This window comes from Rana temporaria, chromosome 6, assembly GCF_905171775.1.
Source record: "Rana temporaria chromosome 6, aRanTem1.1, whole genome shotgun sequence".
NCBI classification, from domain to species: Eukaryota; Metazoa; Chordata; class Amphibia; order Anura; family Ranidae; genus Rana; species Rana temporaria.
This window is the reverse complement of record NC_053494.1, coordinates 124,193,811-124,216,058: the sequence shown is the minus strand read 5'-3', so window position 1 is coordinate 124,216,058 and position 22,248 is coordinate 124,193,811. Positions and strand designations below refer to the sequence as shown.

General features: G+C 43.1%; 2 protein-coding genes across 3 annotated transcripts in view; one reads left to right on the top strand and one right to left on the bottom strand.

Moving 5' to 3' along the window:
• The window catches only part of LOC120943769, a 39,790-nt gene extending 34,641 nt beyond the window's left edge, over window positions 1-5,149 (top strand). For both annotated transcript variants that reach the window (XM_040357309.1, XM_040357311.1), the window contains exons 6-7: window positions 642-1,059; window positions 4,530-5,149. In XM_040357309.1, coding sequence (XP_040213243.1) covers window positions 642-1,059; window positions 4,530-4,633 — 522 coding nt within the window. In that variant the 3' untranslated portion in view covers window positions 4,634-5,149. The remainder of the gene's footprint in view (window positions 1-641; window positions 1,060-4,529) is intronic.
• A 1,045-nt stretch (window positions 5,150-6,194) lies between these two features.
• Window positions 6,195-22,248, bottom strand: part of FAM237A (family with sequence similarity 237 member A) — a 58,977-nt gene continuing 42,923 nt past the window's right edge. Inside the window, exon 3 of the mRNA XM_040357308.1 lies at window positions 6,195-6,356. Coding sequence (XP_040213242.1) covers window positions 6,223-6,356 — 134 coding nt within the window. The 3' untranslated portion in view covers window positions 6,195-6,222. The remainder of the gene's footprint in view (window positions 6,357-22,248) is intronic.

The window sequence follows — 22,248 nt, the reverse complement described above, 5'->3', positions numbered from 1 at the left end:
GCAGGAAACCGGAAACACCACACAGGAAGAAGTACAACAGAGATGCATCATAGAGTTGCGTTTAAAGAAACATATCATCCATAACAGACACAACTCCCACCCATCTTGTTGATTGACCCTATGTACTGCTTGCTCACAAAACTCAAGCATAACAGTTTCCAACAGATGTGCCTACTAAATTATTAGGATGTCAAAGTCTCATATGTATTATGAAGTATCCCAAGCTCTGATATTGCTATCTCATGTCCCTTCACATGTTAACTCACCTCATGGTTATATGGAGGGAAGACTTCACATAGTTTAAGACTGTTATTTATTAAAAGCCAAAAATAAATAAAACAAACTCATATGAATAACTTCTAACAACTGAGTACAGGTACAGCTTGCTAGAAACAGACAGGCATGCATGTATTATTTTCATCATGTAGCTGTATATTAACCCTTTATAGCAATTACTAAATGCATTCATCCAAAGTGTAACGTTTTTTTTTATTCTCTGCATAGTTCCCTTTCTATAGATAAAGAAGCTATAAAACTTGTATTATTACTTTAATTTCATAGACTACTTACAATTTTTTTTAAATCTGTGAAATCCTGATTGAAACAATATTTTAAATATATGTTATTTTCTTTTTCTTTAGGGTATAATTTATTTCTCTAAGATAAAGCAAAAAATGGACCAAAGAACACAGAGGTTTCCTAATTCCATTAGGTTGGACGACTGCGGTTATAATAAGACTAGGGTATCCATCCAAAGGAGCAAGAAGAGCTGTCAGCTCAATTTAGAAAGAGAAAATGACCATCTGAAGGCAAGAAACAAACAGACACTGACACATATGAGACACTTGTGTGAGTCCATTAAGATTTCTACTAGCTATAAAGAAAATTACACACTAGGAACTGAAATGAGGCCTGAAAAAAGTAGCTTTGCTGTAAAAGATACAATAAACAACCAATCTACACATGGTCCTCAAGAGTCATCTGTGAAGAATGAAGAAGATGAGCTCAAGGAGCTAGTAGAAAAACTGAAAGACGCATTATCTCTCCAAATACAGCCAGGTAATGTACTTATTAACCTCTGGCTACAGGTAGCTGACATTTCATATTTTTCTGCCAGATTTTGTGGCAAATCTCTGCTAATATGACACACACAAAATCATGTAAGCAGCATTACATATTTTTCACAATCATTTTCCATTACTTTTAAATCCATGTTCTTCATGGCAATCACAGGGGTGTGCTTGAGTGTGCTATAGCAAACCCCAAATTCCTTTAAGCACCTCCATTCAGTGGACTCCTGCTTTATAAGCAAAAGATACTAGTAACACTATGCTTGCAATAGTGCTTCCTTCCTCTGTTGGGCAGAGTATTTCCTCCACCCAACAGATAAATTACAGTGCTGGCAGCAGCACAAGAAAGAGGACACTTTGCAGACCAGGTGCTCAGGTAAGTAAAACTACTGAACACCAATGCTGAAAAGAGCTTGCTCTGACTTTTACTGGGTGGTTGGGGGGGGGGGCAGAGGTATTGTACTGGGGTTTATTGCTAAGGGTTATTGCTTACCCTGATGGTAGTTACTGCTAGGGGTTATCATTGCTGGCCCTGACACATGCTGGGGGTTGTGCTGGATTTTTTGTTGTGCTGGGGGTTATTGTTTGCCTTTACACTTGCTGGATATTATTAGGGGGTTATCCTTGCTTGCCATAACCTTTGCTGGTGGTTATCACTGGCCCTGACACTTACTCAATGTTATCTCTGGAGTTTATCACTTCCGACATGGACACTTGTTTGAGGTTATCAATACTGTTCCTGACATCTGCTGGGAATTGTCATTGCTGGCTCTGACACCAATGCTGGGGGTTATTATTACCATGGACATTATCAATGGGGCTTGCTTTACTTCAACAATTCCTTCAACTGTACCCCCTAGACTCTATTTCATATAAACCTCAGCAAAGCATAAGGGGAAAAGGTGGCATGCTACAATGCACGCATTATTCATATAAAATGTATTATTTATTTTTTATTTTAAATATATATTTATTATTATTTTTATTATTATTATTATTATTATTATTATTATTATTATTATTATTATTATTATCATTATTTGATTTGTAATATTTTAGGCATGTTTAATAATACCAGCAGTGGCAAATGTAAAAGGAGGCTGGCTAAAACCAATATACAGTACATATATACATAGATACATATACAGTGTCATGTAAACCGTTTATCCACCTTGTTCACATCACATGTTTTGGACATATTTTTAAATTTAAAAAGGCATGGGGGAAAAAAAGTGACACGTTTTAAGAAGTTTTGATGCTTAAACACTTCCCTACCGCACGCCGTCATATGGCGTCGCTGAGTTTTGGGGGGATATCTGAATGATGCCTGCAGTTACAGGCATCATTCAGATATCATTCTTTGCAGCTGGCGATTCTGTGCACAATAAGAACAATCATAGCGGCAGTTCCGCCACTTGATCGTTCTTATAGGGGAGGGGATGCCCCCCCCCCTTCCTGCCACCATCCGGTGCTTCTCCAGGCTCTCCCATGCCATCGTGGGCCCGAAGAAAGAATCGGCTGGCGCCGGATGACGACGATAGAGCTTTCCGATGACCAGATGGTCACCAGTCATCTCTATGACCATCAGAGGCCCGGGCACAACGTTATGATGTCACGCCTGGGTTCCTGTAAAAAAAAATTAAAGTGTCGCCTATGGAGATTTTTAACTACCAAAGTTTGGCGCCATTCCATTAGTGTGTGCAATTTTAAAGCGTGATATGTTAGGTATCTATTTACTCGCCGTATAATCATCTTTCCCATTATACAAAAAAATTGGGCTAACTTTACTGTTTTGTTATTTTTTTAATTCATGAAAAAGGCGTTTGAAAAAAATATTGCGCAAATACCATGCAAGATATAAAGTTGCAATGACCCCCATTTTATTCCCTAGGGTGTCTGCTAAAAACAAAACAAATATAATGTTTGGGGGTTCTGAGTCATTTTCTAGCAAGAAAATTATGATTTTTTACATGAAGGAGAGAAGTGCCAGAATAGGCCCAGTATGGAAGTGGTTAAAGCCCAACTTTAGCTTTTCTTTGGCTTCTTCCCCATGCCCTTCTTCTTCGCTTCCTGAACCCCCCAGTGTAAAAAAAAAAACACTGTATACATGCCTTAAAGTGGTAAAACCCACTCTCAACCTTTCTAAACTACTGCCATAGTGCTGATCTATAAGGATATACATGCCTCCTGCATGTATCCTTAGGCCCCGTACACACGACTGAACATGTCCGCTAAAACTGGTCCGCTGACCAGTTTCAGCGGACATGTTTGGTTGCGTGTACGGCCGACCGGACAATTGTCCGGCGGATCGGACAGGTTTCCAGCGGACAAATGTTTCTTAGCATGCTAAGAAACATGTCCGCTGGAAGCCTGTCCGTCGGACATGTTCGGTCATCTGTACAGACTCACCGGACATGTCCGCTCGGCCGAAAGCCCTCGCATGCGTCAAAGTGATTCGACGCATGCGTGGAAGCATTGACCTTCCAGGGCCGCGCACGTCGCCGCATAATCGTCGCGGCGATGGCGTGGCCACGTCACCGCATATCGTGTCCGCGTGGATTTCTGTTTGTTGGTGTGTACAGCCATCAAACAGAAATCCGGCAGCGGACTGTCCTATGAAAACGGTCCGGCGGACCGTTTTCATCGGACAGTCCGTCCGTGTGTACGAGGCCTTACTCTTCCTGTTATAAGAACTATAAAACTGCAGATTCTGTGGGTGGATCTATTGTCTGGAGCTTTGTGGGTGGAGTCGTGATGTCAGTAGACTCCCCACCCTCCTCTACACTCCCCTTGTCAACATGCATTTTTCCCTGTGTATTCCTTACACTAAATTCTGCTATGATCACTAACATCCAGTCAAAATCCAGAAAAGTAACCACATGACTTCAGAAAAGGAGTGGGGTGGGATTTAAAAAATAATGCCTGTCTTCAGGCTAGTGCATGAAATATGTAAATAACCTGTCATTCACAGCAAGGGGGCGGAACGGACTAAGGTTTTTCTCTGTAAGTCTGTTTTATTTCACTGAACAATAAAAGAGAATTGCTCAGAGCTGGATTAACTCTGTGTGGCAAGACTGGGCACAGATGATAGGAAATCGTATACTGTACATTGTGACGTACATTTTTTTTTTTTCGGGCTTACATCCGCTTTTAAAGAAGGACAGCAGTAAAGCCCAAAACAACATTTGAAGCACATGGGAGGGCACGATGAATATTAAAAAGAGGAACTTTATTTTGGTACAAACTTCCAAAAACATGCTGAAGTATTTGAAGTGTCTTTGTAGCTATTTGTTTATTAGATTACAGTAGTTGCTTTTGATGAGATGTGAGTTTATACAGTTTTGCTCATCTCAGGTATCCTGCTTTGAATATTTGGTCTTCTCTAATAATCTCATGTATAAAAAATATATATACAGATATTTATAGTTTTCCATAAATAACTGAGTTTTTTTTTTCCAGGACAAGTGTCTGAAATAAAACAGGAGTTTCTACATACTGCTGGGCAGGTTTGCAGGTCCTACTCTGACCTTATAGGCAAAGTTATTGAACCAACTTTAAAATGATACTTGGAGGAGTTAGTACTGAATTAACGTTATCAATAAGAATGTAACTCTGGTTTTGCAAAATGCCATAAAAGCCATTGTAATTTGAAGCTTTTAAAATATATAAATGTTTCTCTTTTATCTGTAGCCATCTACAATTTTTTGCTAGCAACAAATGTAGACCAAATTATATAATTGTTTTTGAGCTCAATGTATAATATGAAAATGATTAAATTATTTTTCAGCATTATTAGTCTAGTAGTGTATTTGAAGTGTCTTTATATTGACGTGCCAATTGTCATAAAAACATGAATTCAGGTTTACAATGGCATTCCGCTATGGTAAACTAATGAGTAGCATTATGTCCAGTAGCATTATGTTGACATCATGACTACAGTGGTGGGTCATGAGTCTTAATTTTCAGAAGAGGTGTGATGGAGGATCACATGAATGCGGATTTAGGTAAGTTAAAAGAGGCTAATGCCTTGTACACACAAGCGGAATATCCGATAGAAAAAGTCAGACGGATTTTTTTCATGGGATATTCCGACCGTGTGTGTACCCCATCGGACTTTTTTCCATCGGAATTTAAAAAGAGAACATGTTCTCTTTTTTTCCAACGGAAAAAAATTCTATCGGAAATTCCATTTGTCTGTAGGGAACGGAGAAAAAAACACACATGCTCAGAATCAAGTCGACACATGCTCGGAAGCATTGAACTTCATTTTTCTCGTCTCGTCGTAGTATTGTACGTCACTGCGTTCTTGACGATCGGAATTTGGTGTGACAGTGTGCATGCAAGACAGCTTGAACGGAATTCTGTCGGAAAAATCTATCAGACGCAACAACCGATCGTGTGTACAAGGCATTAGGAAGGACTTTTTTAAATGGGAATAGGCTGGAATGAAGGAGAGGAAGTTGTCAAATTTTGCTTGGAGAAGCGCATTAAGTGGGCTTGGCCCTCAGTAAGTATATAGTGTCCCTTTGAAGAATAATTCCAGTTTGTTTTGCACACCTGATTTAGTGTATGTTGCTGACATGCAAATATTCATGCAATGTATGGATATTTGTGTCAGTTATTGCAGCACTGAATTATAAAGCTCTGTTCTACAATCAGTACTTGTAAGGTCCCATTCCCAGGTGGTTAGCAGTTCAGTATAACGGAGTAAGATATTTTTTTCATCAAAAAATGTACATGTACAGTACAATTTTATTTCACTTAATTTCTATTATTGCAATATATACATGACACTTTTGAATATTTAAGGCTATTTAGCATAGAAAAAGTTGTTATTTTTCCGACAAAATCAAATATGTATTTTCCACTTAACTTATGCGTCCATCTGAATGTTCTGCAAATGTATCTTGTATATTCTTTTTAATATTTGTCATATCATTTTAGCATAATGATGGTATGCATAAAATCAAATAAATATGTTAATTCTTCCATAATAACTATTTATTTATTTAAGGCATTTGTATCAAACAATGTTATTAGAATTTCCAAGCACAACCTGAAAATGACAAACTATTCATTATTTGCTCAGGGTTCATTGATTTAATGATATGGAAAAAAAAAATGTAATTTTGGTTTCCACATTGCTCTTAAGCTATTTTCTCTTCATGTGTCTTTTGATAATGCCAAGTAGCCTGGATTCGCTTTTGTATACATTGATACCCTTTAACTGTTCAAGGAGTTCTCCCCATTGTTTTGATAATGGTCTTCGATTTTGGGAAAAGGTTTCTGAAAAATAAAAGTTAACATGATTTAGCAGTCAGCAAATGAAATCTGTACACATAACAGTAGATAATTAGAAGTCTGAAAAGTTGTTTTTATTACATTGCGTTATGACAGACTCAGAATTTACATAACTCTAATGCCGCGTACACACAATCGTTTTTCGGCATGAAAAAAAACCGATGTTTTTCAGCAAGTCCAAAAAACGAAGTTTTTCCAACTTCATCATTAAAAACGATGTTTCCCACACACCATCGTTTTTGAAAAATGATGAACAAAGCGCCGTGACGTACAACACGTACGGCACTCTAAAGGGGAAGTTCCATTCGCCTTCGGGCTGCTTTTAGCTGATTCCTTGTTAGTAAAAGACGATTCGCGCTTTTTTGTCTGTTACAGCGTGATGAATGTGCTTACTCCATTATGAATGGTAGTTTTACCGGAATGAGCGCTCCCGTCTCATAACTTGCTTCTGGGCATGCGCGGGTTTAAAACGTCGTTTTAGCCCCCACACGATCATTTTTTACAACCCGAAAAATGAAATTTTTAAAAACGACGTTAAAAAATGCAGCATGTTCGAATTTTTTTTTGGTTTCAGAAGCCGAAAAACGATGTGAAGGCCACACACGATCATTTTAAATGACTTTTTTTCATGCCGAAAAACGATCGCGTGTACGCGGCATAAGTATCTGCTGCTGGTTAAAGTAATCAACTTTTTATAGCTTAAGCCTCGTACATACGTACGGGTTTTACCGCTGGGAAACCCGAGGGAAAAGCCAAGAATCTACACTCGGCAGCTTTTTCCCCTACACACGGCCGGTTTTCCTGGCAGGAAAATTGCCATGAGAGCTTTGGCCGGGAATCCCAGCCGTGTGTATGCTCCACCGCAGTTTTTCCCATAGGAAAACTGCCTGGAAAAAGACTGCCGGGAATCACGGCAGAAAAAAAAGAGAACATGTTCTCATTTGTCCCGCTGGCATTCCCGGTGGTTTTCCTGTTGGGAAAACTGCCATGGAGCATACACACGGCCGGTTTTCCTGGCCAAAAGCTGTCATGGCGGTTTTCCGGATGGGAAAACTGGTTGTGTGTATGAGGCATTAGTGTAACCTTGCTCTGCTACAGCCTTTATAGTCTGACACATTACAGAGAAGACAGTACTATACATAGGTATTTAATTTCCCTTCCATCATTCTATATGTTTATATTTAGACATCTAGTGTAAATTTACAGAAAGTACTATTTCATGTGGTGAGTTCTGGCTTTGATTCTATTTATCATGTAAAAAAAAATCTGTGAGTCAAAGGGGTCTGCAAAAGTTAAAGAGCCTACACCATAAATTACGGACATTAAATTGTGTCTCCAGACATATAATAAAAACTTGTATACAAATACCAAATCAAATATCATAAAACATTCAGTTTATTGTAAACATGTAGTTAATTGTAAAAATAGGGTCTTAGGCCTGGTTTACACCTATTATACCTACCCAAAATCAAACATTTATTATATTGCAGCTTGCCAATTCCTAGATGTGATGGCTGCATTTGTTTTCTTTTTTAGGCCTTCTTTCTTCTATTTTCACCTGGTGATTCTGCCAGTAAGTCTGTTTATCAAAATAACACGCTGCTCTGCACTTAGAAGGTTAAACCAAACCATTTACCACTGACAGGGTGCTTGCAATTACAATCAAACAGAGGAGGCAAAGGGATTTTGTTAAATCATACCCTATATAAAAAAAGAACCCCACTTTAATCAAGAGTTGCTTTCCCCTTTCCCAAAAATTGTGAGCTTTCAAAATGTACCTAGCCGCAAACACGCTGGCCAATCAAGGATTATATATTTCCAGGGGATACCCTTAACAAACAAGCACAAGATGCAACTATGCATTATTGTGGAAAAGATGGCGCTCCAACCAATTGTATTAGGGATGGTACCAACAGAGCATAAGATGTGTATATTTATACCCACTTTTTTTGCTTGATAATGTAATGAAATAAACTGAGGCCTACTGTTTTTCTTTGTGTTATCCCAGAAAGGCTTCTAATATTAGTAAATCTTAATATTTGAGAAGATGTCTTTTTTTAACACTAGAAGTACAAAAGGAACAAAGCGCTGAAGGAAGCACAATTTAATTTTATTTTTTTTAAACAAAATCACACTATAATTTTAAAGTTACAATAACCCTCTTTTTTTAAATACAACTGATTAATGGTATGTTTAATCCTTACAGTTACAGAGATATAAGATTATTTAAAATCTAGCATGCCTCTGTGACTACTCGCACATTCTGTAACTCAATCCTGGCAGCTCTGATACAAAACTACGGTATATAAAAGCCTTCCACCTCCAGTAAAACTGCATTGTTTTTGTCACTTTTAACCACTAGATGGTGCTATAAATAAGGCTTTGATGTCTGCAACACCAAAAGATAAACTTTGTGCGAACGATTCTGTGCTAACTTCCATCCTACTTGGAGGCAAGACATTACTCATTGGCAAACAGCACATTTTTTAATCAGGACTGTAGGTCTAACTCATGAGAAACACCAAGCGTAAACAGTGGATGACCATGCCTGAATTCCCAATTACTAGCTGTTGTCATATATTATTATTATTATTATACAGGATTTATATAGCGCCAACAGTTTGCACGGCGCTTTACAACATCAGGGAAGACAGTACAGTTACAATACAATTCAATACAGGAAGGATCGGAGGGCCCTGCTCGTTAGAGCTTACAGTCTAGAAGGGAGGGTCAAGTGGAACAAAGGGAAGTAGTTGTGGGGGGTGATCAGACAAAATTAAAATACAGTTGTTAGGTGTGGGTAGGATAGGCTTCTCTGAAGAGGAGGGGTTTCAGGGATCCTCTAAAAGCTAATAGAGAAGGAGATAGACGGATAGATTGGGGTAAGGAGTACCATAGGGTTGGAGAGGCTCTGGAAAAGTCCTTGAGACGAGCACGGGAGGAGGTGATGAGAGAGCTAGAGAGCAGGAGGTCTTGAGAAAAACGAAGAGAACGATTAGGTTGGTGTTTAGAGACTAGGTCAGTGATGTAGCTGGGGCAGAGTTGTATATGGCTTTGTAGGTAGTGGTTAGTATATATGTATATATATATATATATATATATATATATATATATATATATATATATATATATATATATTTATTCTACCCCTCCCCTTCCTTCTCACTTATATTTACAGTTGTAAAAAAGAGTTCCTAAGCTCTACTGATCTTATCTATATTCTAGCCTTGTCACCAGCTTTCTCATCTGTCAAGACACTAGTTCTATAAGGGCAGAATGACTGCCAGCATCATGCTACCCATTTCCTGTGAGCCCAGCCTGTCCCCCCCCCCCACGTGTGTTGTCATCAAACAGGCTGGGATCACAGTACTCTAGGACTGAATGTCTCTAGGGGCTTCAGGGAGGGTGGAGCGGCAGTTAAAGGGGAAAAACATCCAGCTGGAGTTCTGCTTTACCATAAAATGAAGTGTAAAGACTGCCAAAATACTCAGAGCTGACCTTTTCCTGCATGGTGCAACATAATCTCATGCCGCATACACACGATCAGAACTTCCGACAACAAAACCGTGGATTTTTTTTAGACGGAATGTTGGCTCAAACTCGTGTCAAATGTTGTCTGAAATTCCGAACATCAACAACGTGGTGACGTACAACACTACGGCGAGCCAAAAAAATGAAGTTCAATGATTCCGAGCATGCGTCAAATTGATTCCGAGCATGCGTAGGATATTTGTGCATCGAAATTGCATACAGATGATTTCCGACAAGAACTTTTGTTGTCAGAAAAATTGAGAACCAGCTCTCAAACATTTGTTGTCGGAAATTCCAACAGCAAATGTCTGATGGAGCCTACACACGGTCGGAATATCCAACCAAAAGCTCACATCGAACATTTGTTGTCAGAAATTCCGATCATGTGTACGTGGCATCAGTGTTGCTGATCACTCGTCATCACTCATCATTCGCTACACATCATTGCCAATGTGTGCTGCTATTTTTTGTGGAACAGGGTCCATGTTTTTTCAACATACTGCCCATTAAAGCATTTGTTAACCCCAAAAAAACAAACAAAAAAAACAGATCCCGTTCCCTTAAAGCATGTTATACAGCACAGTGCTTGTGCTGTGTAATTTGGCCCTGAAATACCTGGCTGATCCTACCTGGCTATACCCTCCCCCCTGTACGCTGGCTGAGCCCTGACATACATGCCTCTGTCACCATCATCCGCAGCTCTGCTCTCCTGTGCCTGTGTCTGTCTCCTCTGTCCAGGGCCGGTGCAAGGATTTTTGCCAACTCAGGCGAAGATGCATTTTGACGCCCCCCTCCCCGGCACGCACGCATACACCAGTTATAGAGGAACTATAAATCCCAGCCATAATACAGCGCAATGGAGAATACCAGCAGCTATAGAGGAACAACAAATCCCATCAATACATTATATAAAATGCAATGCAGAATACCAGCAGTTACAGATGACTACAAATCCCAGCAGTGCAGTGTGCCATTTTTTTTGTACAGGAAACTTTACCTGTTTCTAACTAATCTGTGCACCGGGCAGCTCCCGTCCCGCGTCCCTCAACAGGTCGCCGTCGTCTCCAGGATGAAGCCGCAGGCTGCAATGCCTGCTGGTGCGGATCCGGTCTGTCCATTGCTTTGCCTCCTACAGCCCTTGCACCTTCACATCATGCGGCTGAGCGGGCAGGGGAACCAGGGGCGGGGCCACTTACGTCACTCACTGACGTAGGACGTAGGTGCCGTCGCCATGTAGCCAAGGACGAGACAGACAGTGAGACTGTCTGTCACACACTGAGACTGTCCGACAGAGTGACTCACTGCACAGGTCAGCGCCGCTGCGGGGACCGGGGGGACTCGTCCTTCAGATGCCGCCTGCAGCGGCAGCCAACACAGACACACTCTACGATCGGGCAGGTGACTGTCCCGGTCAATTTTCCGCCCTGTTCCCTGGCGGCGCTGGCGCCTTAAGGCAAGTGCCATGTTGCCTTGCGCTAGCGCCGGCCCTGCCTCTGTCCTCCTCCCCCTCCCCTTCTTGTCTTTCTGCTTGTACCAGCACCTGCCCCCCTCCCCGTTCCTGCTGCTCTCATAACTGCAACTAAATCATCTTATCCCCTCTGTACCATAATAACAAGTGTGTCTGCGTTATGTAAAAAATCTTCTGATCTGTACATATATGAACTCCGCTCATCCCCTCCTCTCCAGCTGATGTCAGCGGGAGTGCCTGGCCCCACCCACCGTAGCTGTGAGCCGGAGAGAGAAGATAGCCAATGAATCAGCTGACAGCTGTATAGGTACAGATCAGAAGATTTTTTACATAACACAGACACCGGGTCAATTGTTATTATGGTACAGAGGGGATAAGACAATTTCGTTTCAGTGGGTTAACAACCACTTTAAGGCTACTTTCACACTGAGATGCTTTACAGGTGCTATATCGCTAAAAATAGCGCTTGCAAAGCACCTGTAAAGCATCTCTCCTGTCACTCCAGTGTGAAAGCCAGAGGGCTTTCACACTGGAGTAGTGCGCCAGCAGGATGCTAAAAAAAAGTCCTGCAAGCAGCATCTTTGAGCCGCATTAGGAGCAGCATATACATGAAATTAATGGGCAGCGCCGCTATAGTGGCGCTTTTAAACCTTATAGCGTTTTACCGCCAACGCCCCAGCATGAAAGTGCCCTTAGTTTGTTAAAGTTGCATTCACTTAATTTCAAACTTTGTGTAACAATATAATGATACTACCAGCATTACTGAAAATAATTTTATGAGTAATGTTTTTGTTATAATTAGGTATGTCAGAATAAAAAGTAAATGTCTGTAAAATCAGAAGGAGAAAGTCAACAGAATATTAAAGCGGAGGTCCGGTTTAAAAATAAATAATATAAAAGTCAGCAGCTACTAACACTGTAGCTGCTGACTTTTAATAAGGAGACTTACCTGTCCAGGGTGCCAACGATGACGGCAGCTGAAGCCGAGCAAACGATCGGGTCTCGGTTCCCCCGCCGCCATCCACGGTGAGGAAATTAGGAAGTGAAGCCTTGCGTCTTCACCGCCCGATTCTCTACTGCGCATGCGCGAGCCACAGGGTGCGACGTGAATTGGTGATGTCTCCTGGGACACACACAAGGTCCCAGAAGACACCGCTCCCCCATTCCCCAGGAGGCAGCCGAGGAGGAGAAGAAAGAAGACGGATCGCGGATCAGGAAGTGGCAGATTAAGACGATCTGCCTAGCAACAGGCATGTATAAAAAAAATGCAGCATTTTTGATTTTTTTTTTCTTGGTGGAGCTCCGCTTTAAGGATAGGCAACAACATCAGTTTGCTGAAAATAAAGATTCAGGATTGCTAAATCCAGACATCTGGTTGGTGGGACTTTAGATGAGACTGTGGCCAACCGGCACACAGGTCTCCATCCCTAGTAGTATGAGCAAAGGGGGACTCATGGGGACTGGGGGAGAGGTTGGGACTTTAAATGAAACAAAACAATTAGGGCAGAACGAATCAGTAAATAAAAGTTAAAGTCCCAACCTCTCCCCCAGTCCCCATGAGTCCCCCTTTGCTCAAAATCAGTTTGCTGTCTACTCCCTTCCTCTCACTAAATGTAGTACATTGCACCAGGATATATAGTTACATAGTTACAAAGTTAGTCAGGTTGAAAAAAGACACAAGTCCATCCAGTTCAACCACAAAAAAAATAAACAAACAAAATAAAAAACACAGTACAATCCCATACACCCAACTCCATACCCACAGTTGATCCAGAGGAAGGCAAAAAACCCCAGCAGAGCATGAGATTCAATTTGCTACAGCAGGGGAAAAAATTCCTTCCTGATCCCCCGACAGGCAATCGGATTTACCCTGGATCAACTTTACCTACAAATCTTAGTACTCAGTTATATTATGTACATTTAGGAAATAATCCAGGCCTTTCTTAAAGCAATCTACTGAGCTGGCCAGAACCACGTCTGGAGGGAGTCTATTCCACATTTTCACAGCTCTTACTGTGAAAAAACCTTTCCGTATTTGGAGGTGAAATCTCTTTTCCTCTAGACGTAAAGAGTGCCCCCTTGTCCTCAGTGTTGACCGTAAAGTGAATAACTCAACACCAAGTAATACCAGTGATCACATTTTCTCAATCTAAGCAAATCATTTCTCCTGTAACTCAAAAGATCAAACCAGGTCATATGGTACTAATGGTCTCATGTACACTAAAGTGGTTGTAAGGCTTCATTCACACTTGTGGTACTTTACGACTTGATGTGACTTTGATGCAACGTTGATGCAATTTTATGTGACTTTGGACGAGTGCAACTTTGTTACAACTTTGGCTTTGACCAATATAATCGTTTTATTTGTGCTATACAAAGTCGTGAACTTGTACAGAACGGAAACATTTGCTTAGTTTCGTTTTTTGTTCTTTTTTACTTTCTAAAGAGTTCTACATTTTCAGCAATTTTCAACAATTTGAATTTGGATTAGTCGAAAATTGAGGGGGGCTGGGACAAGGTGCCCCCCCCATGTTGAAGCAGACATCCTAACCTGAAATAGGTAGTTGCTCTAAGTGATACCAAAGATATAATAAGTGATAAATGACATTAATAACAGATGAGTGAAAAAAATGTATGAAACAACTCAGCAGCAGATAATTTAAATCGCAAAAATATCTGTCAGTGGAAAAAATATCAACAATAATGCCAATTGACATCAAAATGCAAACAAAAAATACTAAACTGTATGTAATATAAAGTGTCCCAGGGCAAGACAACCAATGGATACAAAAATATTCAAATTGCATCCACATGCAAGGAATGATCAAAAAATCAATACAGTAAAAATAGTCCAATAAAGGGAGGAAAGACCAGAACTTCAAGTGAACACTGACAGATGTGTCTGCAGATAGGAAGTGAGACTGTCATCCACCACCACAGCGATGAAATATTCTCCCGTGCCACACAGAATAGTGAAGGGGGACCCTTACCAGAACCGTAGGACCTCAGAGTGTAAGGTCTAAACTCGCCTTTGCAGATATAAACCTCTGCAGGGGTTATGGTAGATCCTCCAGCCTCCAGGCTCCTCGGTATCTCCACAGGCAATCCTCCTCTGAGACCAATAGTGGAATGATGGTGATTAATCCACCGAATGCCAGTCCATGGATCATAGGAAATATAAGAAAATAAGCCACATGTGCATTATCTCCTTTCAAAAGTAGGTGGTTTATTGCAAAGCTAGTGCAGCATTACAGCAGTAAAAAACAAGCAAGTTCAAAAACAAGCAAGTCACAAGTTAAAAAGTAGCCGGCATAAATATAAAAACAAAAAATTGCGAAACACCCGTGCTTCCGGGGTCACGTGGGAGCGTGATGACGTCACTGCGTAGCTCCGCCCTGACCAGTTTCGACACACCTGTCGTTTTCAAAGGGCACGGGCGACGCATTGACATCACCACTTAATATAGGAAGAGGCTAAACCATTGTACCCCTACCATTTCACGAAGGAAGTGTAAATAGTTGTAAAACACACACACACACACACACACCGTAGAAAAAAGTCCTTTATTATTAAAAAAATTAAAAATAAATCCAGCGGTGGTAATCCACTTGGTCCGGCTCCTGCTCCAACGTTGTCTGTATCCAGCGACGGGTGATCTCCTCTCCTGTCCAGCAATGAGAAGATCTTCCAGGATCCAAAGCGCAGCATCGCCGGCCTCCTCTCTCCGCCGGACACAGCCCGGCGAATGATGCGGCTGAAGCTGTGACATTTCTTTTATTGGTGAGGCGGGGCCACCCGTCACGTGACCCTGTCCCCCTCTGATGCACCCTCTGCTTCCCCCTTGCGTCAGAGGGGGCGGGGTAACACATGTCACTACACTTCCCCACATCACCCCACATCCCCCCCTAATAAACTCCCTCCCAAACACATTTTATTTACATTTCTAAATGCTGTGCGCCAGGTCCATAGAGGCACACCATGCGCCCCCTCCTGGGCGCACTCGGCATTATAGTAAATACAGAAATGTGCTGCTTTTCCAGCGCATTTCTTTAGTAAATGACAAAACTGCTGTTGCTCCAGCCTTTGCTCCATGAATCATGGAGCAAAGGCTTGGTAAATCAGCCCCACTGTGTCTTTTCATTTACTATACTTTTACATAATTGCTTGGCTTAAATTTAGCAGCAGCAACCCAATATGGTTGGTTTGCACCCCAAAATATAATTGTAGAAAGTAGTTTTGCCCAACATTTTTTTTGTATAAAAGATATTCACTTTAAAACAAGAAAGCTAAAGCTATCAACGTCATATAAATTGCCCAACAGGGCAAAACAAATCACAGAGCAAAGCTTGTTGTGATCATTCAGTAGCCACAATGCAAAAGTTGTTGACAGGCAAGAAAAAAAAAATCACAATACTGTGTTTCAGTCACAAAAGAAAACATTTTCACATAGTAGCTGAAGAGTATGCAAGCAGTTTCTTAGGGGCCAAAGGTAGCAATGTAGGACTCGTTCACACTTGCTCAAAATATTGACACTTATGCCAATAGCGTTAATGTGCGATAATAGGTGCGGTTGATAAGCATTAGAAACGCTCCCCCAAACACCCTATGCATGTTTGTGGCCCGGTTTAAAAGTGTTTCTGTCTTGTCAAAGCTGCACAACAAATACCTACAATAGCTGGCAGTTAAGGAGCGAGCCCCCAGACCCCACCCCTCCCTCTCCATGGGATTGAGTATGGGGTACATCACCCCTACTCATTCTCCAAAAAAAGTGTCATAGAAATAAATAAAAACAAAGATAGTTTTTGACAATTCCTTTAAAAAAAAAACTGTGTCCTCCATGGGTGCCTGCAGGTAGGGAAAAGGGGGGGGGGGGCGAGTGACCCCCCCGGAATCGGCAAGGGTCCGCCGTGGCCACATCTGTAGCTGTGCTGGCTCTCTGTGTTTGTAAGTGTCAGCTCCACAGCTGCTGCAGATCAGTGTCTTTGAGCTTACAGAGCTATTTACTGCTACCTCAGGCTGCTTCCTATATGTGCCCCCCTTGTGTTTGCTGCCTGTAATGTATTTTCACAGGGACATGTGGAAACAGGACCTGGAAGAAAGAAGATCACCTTACAAGTGGGGTCTGTGAGTACAAGTGAAGGGAGGAGGCTGTTTGTGTACAAGGGGGGGCAGAGCTGTATGTGTGTGCTTACAGATGTGTGTGGGGTAGGGTGACCAGACATCCCCAGTGTCCCCGGACCAAGTCTGTCCCTGGTTTTGTCCCCAGATTGGATTTAATAGGGGGCAGGGGCAATTTCAAAGACAGTCAGTGCAGAATTAAAATAAAAAAAATTAAAATTACACACCCCGCTCGGCTGTGCCTACTAGCATAGGGGGGTTGTATTTTTCCCATTATCTGTGCCCCTTTCTGATGATCATGTGCTGGTTGGAGCGGAGGGAATATTTCTTCAGTTTCAGGCACATGCCCATTTAGCTTCGCTTGCATATTATTCTGCCTTGGTTTAAATCCTGGCCAGCCACCTGCCTATCTCCTTGCCTTCCCTGGTGGAGTGATCTTCCTCCGCTCCCCATCCAGTAGTAGCCGGGGCCCAGAGAGTAAGACATGAGAGACTGTGAGGTTGGCGGCAACGGTCAGAGAGTCGCTGATTGTTGCCATTACTAGTAAAGAAAAAATATGTCCCCGGATTTCATTTAAAATTTCTGGTCACCTTAGTGTGGGGGGCCTGACATATATACAGATGAGGGGGGCAGCTGAGTGCATATAAGTATGATCAGTGAAGGGGGTGTCCGCCGGATCTTGCCCCAGGGAACATGTATCAATAGAAAAAAAGTTTTAAAAACGGTTGTTTTTTCTGGAGCAGTGATTTTAATGATGCTTAAATAAAAAAATGAAAAATTCCTTTAAATATTGTACCTGCTGGGTGTCTATAGGATGCCTGTGAAAACGTCTTTGAGAACCCGGGTCTTGCCCCAGGGAACATGTATCGATGGAAAAAAAGTGACAGGGTGTCTATAGTATGCCTGTGAAGTGGCACATGTTTAGAACTGTCCCTGCACAAAATGAGATTACTATAAGAAAAAAGTAATTTAAAACTGCTTGCGGCTTTAACCGATTAACGACCGCTGCATGTACATATACGTCGGCAAAATGGCACCGGGCAGGCAGAACGACGTGCCCGCACGTCGCTGCCTTTCCGCGGGTCGGGGGTCCGATCGGGACCCCCCCGGTACATGCGGCGGTCGCTAAGCCTCAGGGAGCGATCCGGGACGAGGGCGCGTTTCTAGCCGCCCCCTCGCCATCGCTCCCCGGAGCTGAAGAAGGGGGAGAGCCGTATGTAAACACGGCTTCCCCGTGCTTCACTGTGGCGGCTGCATCGATCGTGTCATCCCTTTTATAGGGAGACACGATCGATGATGTCAGACCTACAGCCTCACCCCCCTACAGTTGTAAACACACACTAGGTGAAGCATAACTCCTTCAGCGCCCCCTGTGGTTAACTCCCAAACTGCAACTGTCATTTTCACAATAAACAGTGCAATTTAAATGCATTTTTTGCTGTGAAAATGACAATAGTCCCAAAAATGTGTCAAAATTGTCCGAAGTGTCCGCCATAATGTCGCAGTCACGAAAAAAATCGCTGATCGCCGCCATTAGTAGTAAAAAAAAAAAAATAATAAAAATATCCCCTATCTTGTAAACGCTATAAATGCGCAAACCAACCGATAAACGCTTATTGCGATTTGTTTTACCAAAAATAGGTAGAAGAATACGTATCGGCCTAAACTGAGGAAAACAATTTTATATATGTTTTTGGGGAATATTTATTATAGCAAAAAGTAAAAAATATTGAATTTTTTTCAAAATTGTCGCTCTATTTTTGTTTATAGCGCAAAAAATAAAAACCGCAGAGGCGATCAAATACCACCAAAATAAAGCTCTATTTGTGGGAAAAAAAGGACGTTCATTTTGTTTGGGAGCCACGTCGCACGACCGCGCAATTGTCTGTTAAAGCGACGCAGTGCCGAATCGCAAAACCTGGCCTGGGCATTTAGCTGCCTAAATGTCCGTGGCATACATGGTTAATATAATGTCTGGTCCCTGCAATATGGATGAAAATCATTGAGAAAAATAGCACAGACACAGACAGTACACACACCACGTAGCTTTAGGTGCACACTAAACAAAAAAAAGAAAACCAAAAAAAAATGCGCTAAACCCACTCTCATGTGAAGAAAAAAATGAAAAACCTGTTAAAAATAAGAATTCAGTGAAAAAATTAAAACATATGTGATTCAAGATGAGGGTCGGGATGCTGCTGCCTATAAAAGTTTAAATACTTAAACCTACACAACATAAATACAAGAAAATAGGTGCGCAACCCAAAATAAAAGTGCAAAAATTTGAATAAGTGCATATAAATCAAACAGATATATGTATAAACATAAACCAATCAACGTAAAAAAACATGTGACAAAACACACCAAAAAATATATGTGTATATATAGCAAAATAAACCATATAGTATGTGGGTGGATATCCATTTTGCTATATATACACATATATTTTTTGGTGTGTTTTGTCACATGTTTTTTTAGTTGCCCACTGCAGTGGACACGGGCAGTACACACTACGTAGCTTTAGGTGCAATCTGCAGAGGACGCGGGCAGTACACACACTACGTAGCTTTAGGTGCAAACTGCAGAGGACATGGGCAGTACACACCACGTAGCTTTATGGTGCACACTGCAGAGGACACAGGCAATACACCACGTGAGAATACTGCAGCTAGCACAATCACCTGCTGGCCAGTAAATTAGGAAGAGCTGATCTAGCTAAACTATACAGTGTATAAATATATATACAACACCTGGGATGCATTAATATCCTCTACACACTGTAACTTTAACTGACTAGCCTACCTGCCTGCTCTATCTACCTGCAAAAAATGCTGTCTCTCTGTCTCTCTCTGTTCTCTCTTAACCACCGCAACACAATACACAAGGCCGACCTGCAGGCGGCCTTTTATAGTGTGGGGCGTGTACTAAACCCCCTGAGCCATCATTGGCCAAAGCCACCCTGGCTTTGGCCAATTATGGCTTTCCGTTTTTTGCAAGCTGTGATTGGCCAAGCATGCGGGTCATAGTGCATGCTTGGCCAATCATCAGCCAGCAATGCACTGCGATGCCGCAGTAAATTATGGACTGTGAAACATAACTTGAATTTGGCGCGAATGGCCCAAAATGTTCGTAATTCGACGAACGATCGAACATACGATGTTCGAGTCGAACATGAGTTCGACTCGAATACGAAGCTCATCCCTAATAGAGACCTTCCTCCATCATCACTGACTGCATATACAGTATACATCATCTGTCCTGTACACACCTTTATAGACCCACCTTCCTTCCTGTATATACTAATACCATCCACCCCCTCTATATACAAATACTGTACACCCTCCGTACTGTACAGGCCACATTTGATGGACACAGTAATGCTGCATATGATGGGCAAATGCCTGCGGTTTATGTGATAATGACCAAGTCCCTCCGTTTCATGACATTGTTGAAAAGGGGCAGAGCATGGGTTACCTTAAAATGATGCCCCCCCATAAAAAAGTTTTCTGGGCACCCATGTGTCCCCCAGTGTCAATCACACCACCCGCCACCGCTGCCTGTTAAAAAAAAGCTTCACTTATGCCAAAGGGTCCCATCCGTCTGCCTGCTCTGCTGCCTGCCATTTCTTAAATAGCTAAGAGGCAGGGCCACCTGGCGACGTCATGTGACCGGTCCAGCATACAGAGATTTTTTTTTCGGGTCAGTGGTGGTGGCTGGTGTTATAATTGATGATGGCCTGGGGACATTGTTTTTTATTTTTGTCAAAAGCTGTCTGTGTTTTTATTTATTTTTGAGACTATATAAGTGAATGAATAGGGGTGCAATGTACCCCATACTCATTCACATGGGGGCAGACTCTGGGGGCCCCCTTGTCAAAGGGGCTTCCAGATTCTGATAAGCCCCCTGTCCGCAGACCCCCCATAACCACTGCCCGGGGTTGTTGGAAAGAGGCACTTCTCATCAACATGGAGACAAAGTGCCTGATTTACCAAGCCTTTACTCCATGACTCATGGAGTAAAAGCAGGAGTAGCAGCCGTTTGGCCATTTACTAAAGAAATACGCTGCTAGTGCAGTGTATTTCCCTAGTTACTAATGTGCTCCGTGCGCCCAGGAGAGGGTGCATTGTGCACCAGTACAGACCTGGCGCACGGCACATTAAACTGTAAATTGCGGGGGTTTGGGTGGGAGTTTATTAGGGGGGGAGGTGGGGGGATGCAGGGGAAGTGAAGTGACATGTGTTTTGAAGTGTTTGGCGGGCCGAATTGAAAGGGAAAGTGTTTTTTGAAAACAGATCCCCGTACGCTTGCACAGTGCGCCTGAACCTCGGGAGGTTCATTTGCATACTGGGCATGCGCAGAGAGAAAAGTCAGGGATTCCCGTGCGCCTTGTCAGTACGCCGTGAAAATATTGGTAAATACCAAGCGGCGTACCCGTGAATGCGCTGCGTGACGCGGCGCACGGGAATCTCCGAGCTGTTTTCAGCCCTGAAGGGGAACTCGAAATCAAACTTGAAATCGGCGCGGGTCCCCCTTCAGGGCTACATTAGGCTCTTAGGCTTGGTCCGGAACGTGAGGGGTTAAACCCGCGCCGATTCGGCGCGGGGGTACCCCCCAGATCCAAACCAAGCCCTCATCCCAAGCATGCAGTCTGGCCCGGACAGGAATGGGGGCGGGGACGAGCGAGCGCCCCCCCCCTCCTGAGCCGTACCAGACCGCATGCCCTCAACATGGGGGAGTGTGTGCTGTGGGGGAGGGGGGCACTGCCCCCCCACCCCACAGCACTCTTGCCCCCATGTCGATAGGGACAAGAGCCTCTTCCCGACAACCCTTGCCATTGGTTGTCGGGGTATGCGGGCGGGGCTAATCGGAATCTGCGAGCTCCCTTTAATAAGGGGGCCCCCAGATGCCGGCCCCCCACCCTATGTGAATGAGTATGGGGTACATCGTACCTCTACCCATTCACCTGGGGGAAATGTAAAGTAAAATAAAACACCACACAGAATAAAATATTTTATTGATCTGCTCCGGAGCCCCCCCTTTCTTCTTTAGCTCTCTTAGAAGGGGGGGTTTCTTCTCTCCCGATCTTCCGCCGGGACCCTGGGCTTCGGTGATTTCTGCCGGGGGAGGGCGCCATCCCTCAGTCCTCTCCGGAGCCTTCCGCCGGATGCCCCCACCCCATTTAAGCTCTTTTACATTAGGGGGGGCCATCCGGACTTCGGGGTCTTCTGCCGGGGGATGGCGCCTATCCCCCGGTCTTTCCGGTGCCTTCCGCCAGGGTTCCGGTCTTCTGCCGGGGGTGCGCCAACTCCCAGGTCTTTTCTCTTCTGTCTTCTCTGCTCCCTCTTCTGCCTGGCTCCCCCGCGGAGCCAGGGCTTTCTTCCGTCTTCTTTCTTCTCTCTTCCTTCTTCTGCCTGTCTCCTCCGGGAGCACAGGGCTTGTCTCTGCTGTCTTCTTCCTTCTCTTCCATTCGATGTTGACACGACGAGGTCCGGCGCTGGAATGCCGTCTGAGCAGTGGGCATGGACTTATATAGAGCAATGCCACCATGTGACCTCAACCCATGTGACATCACATTCCCATCATGCCCAGGGAATGTGATGTCACATGGGTTGAGGTCACATGGTGGCATTACCCTATATAAGTCCATGCCCGCCGCTGACACAGCATGTCAGCGCGGAACCTCGTCGTGTCAACATCCAATGGAAGAGAAGGAAAGAAGGAAGAAGACAGCGGAGACAAGCCCTGTGCTCCCGGAGGAGA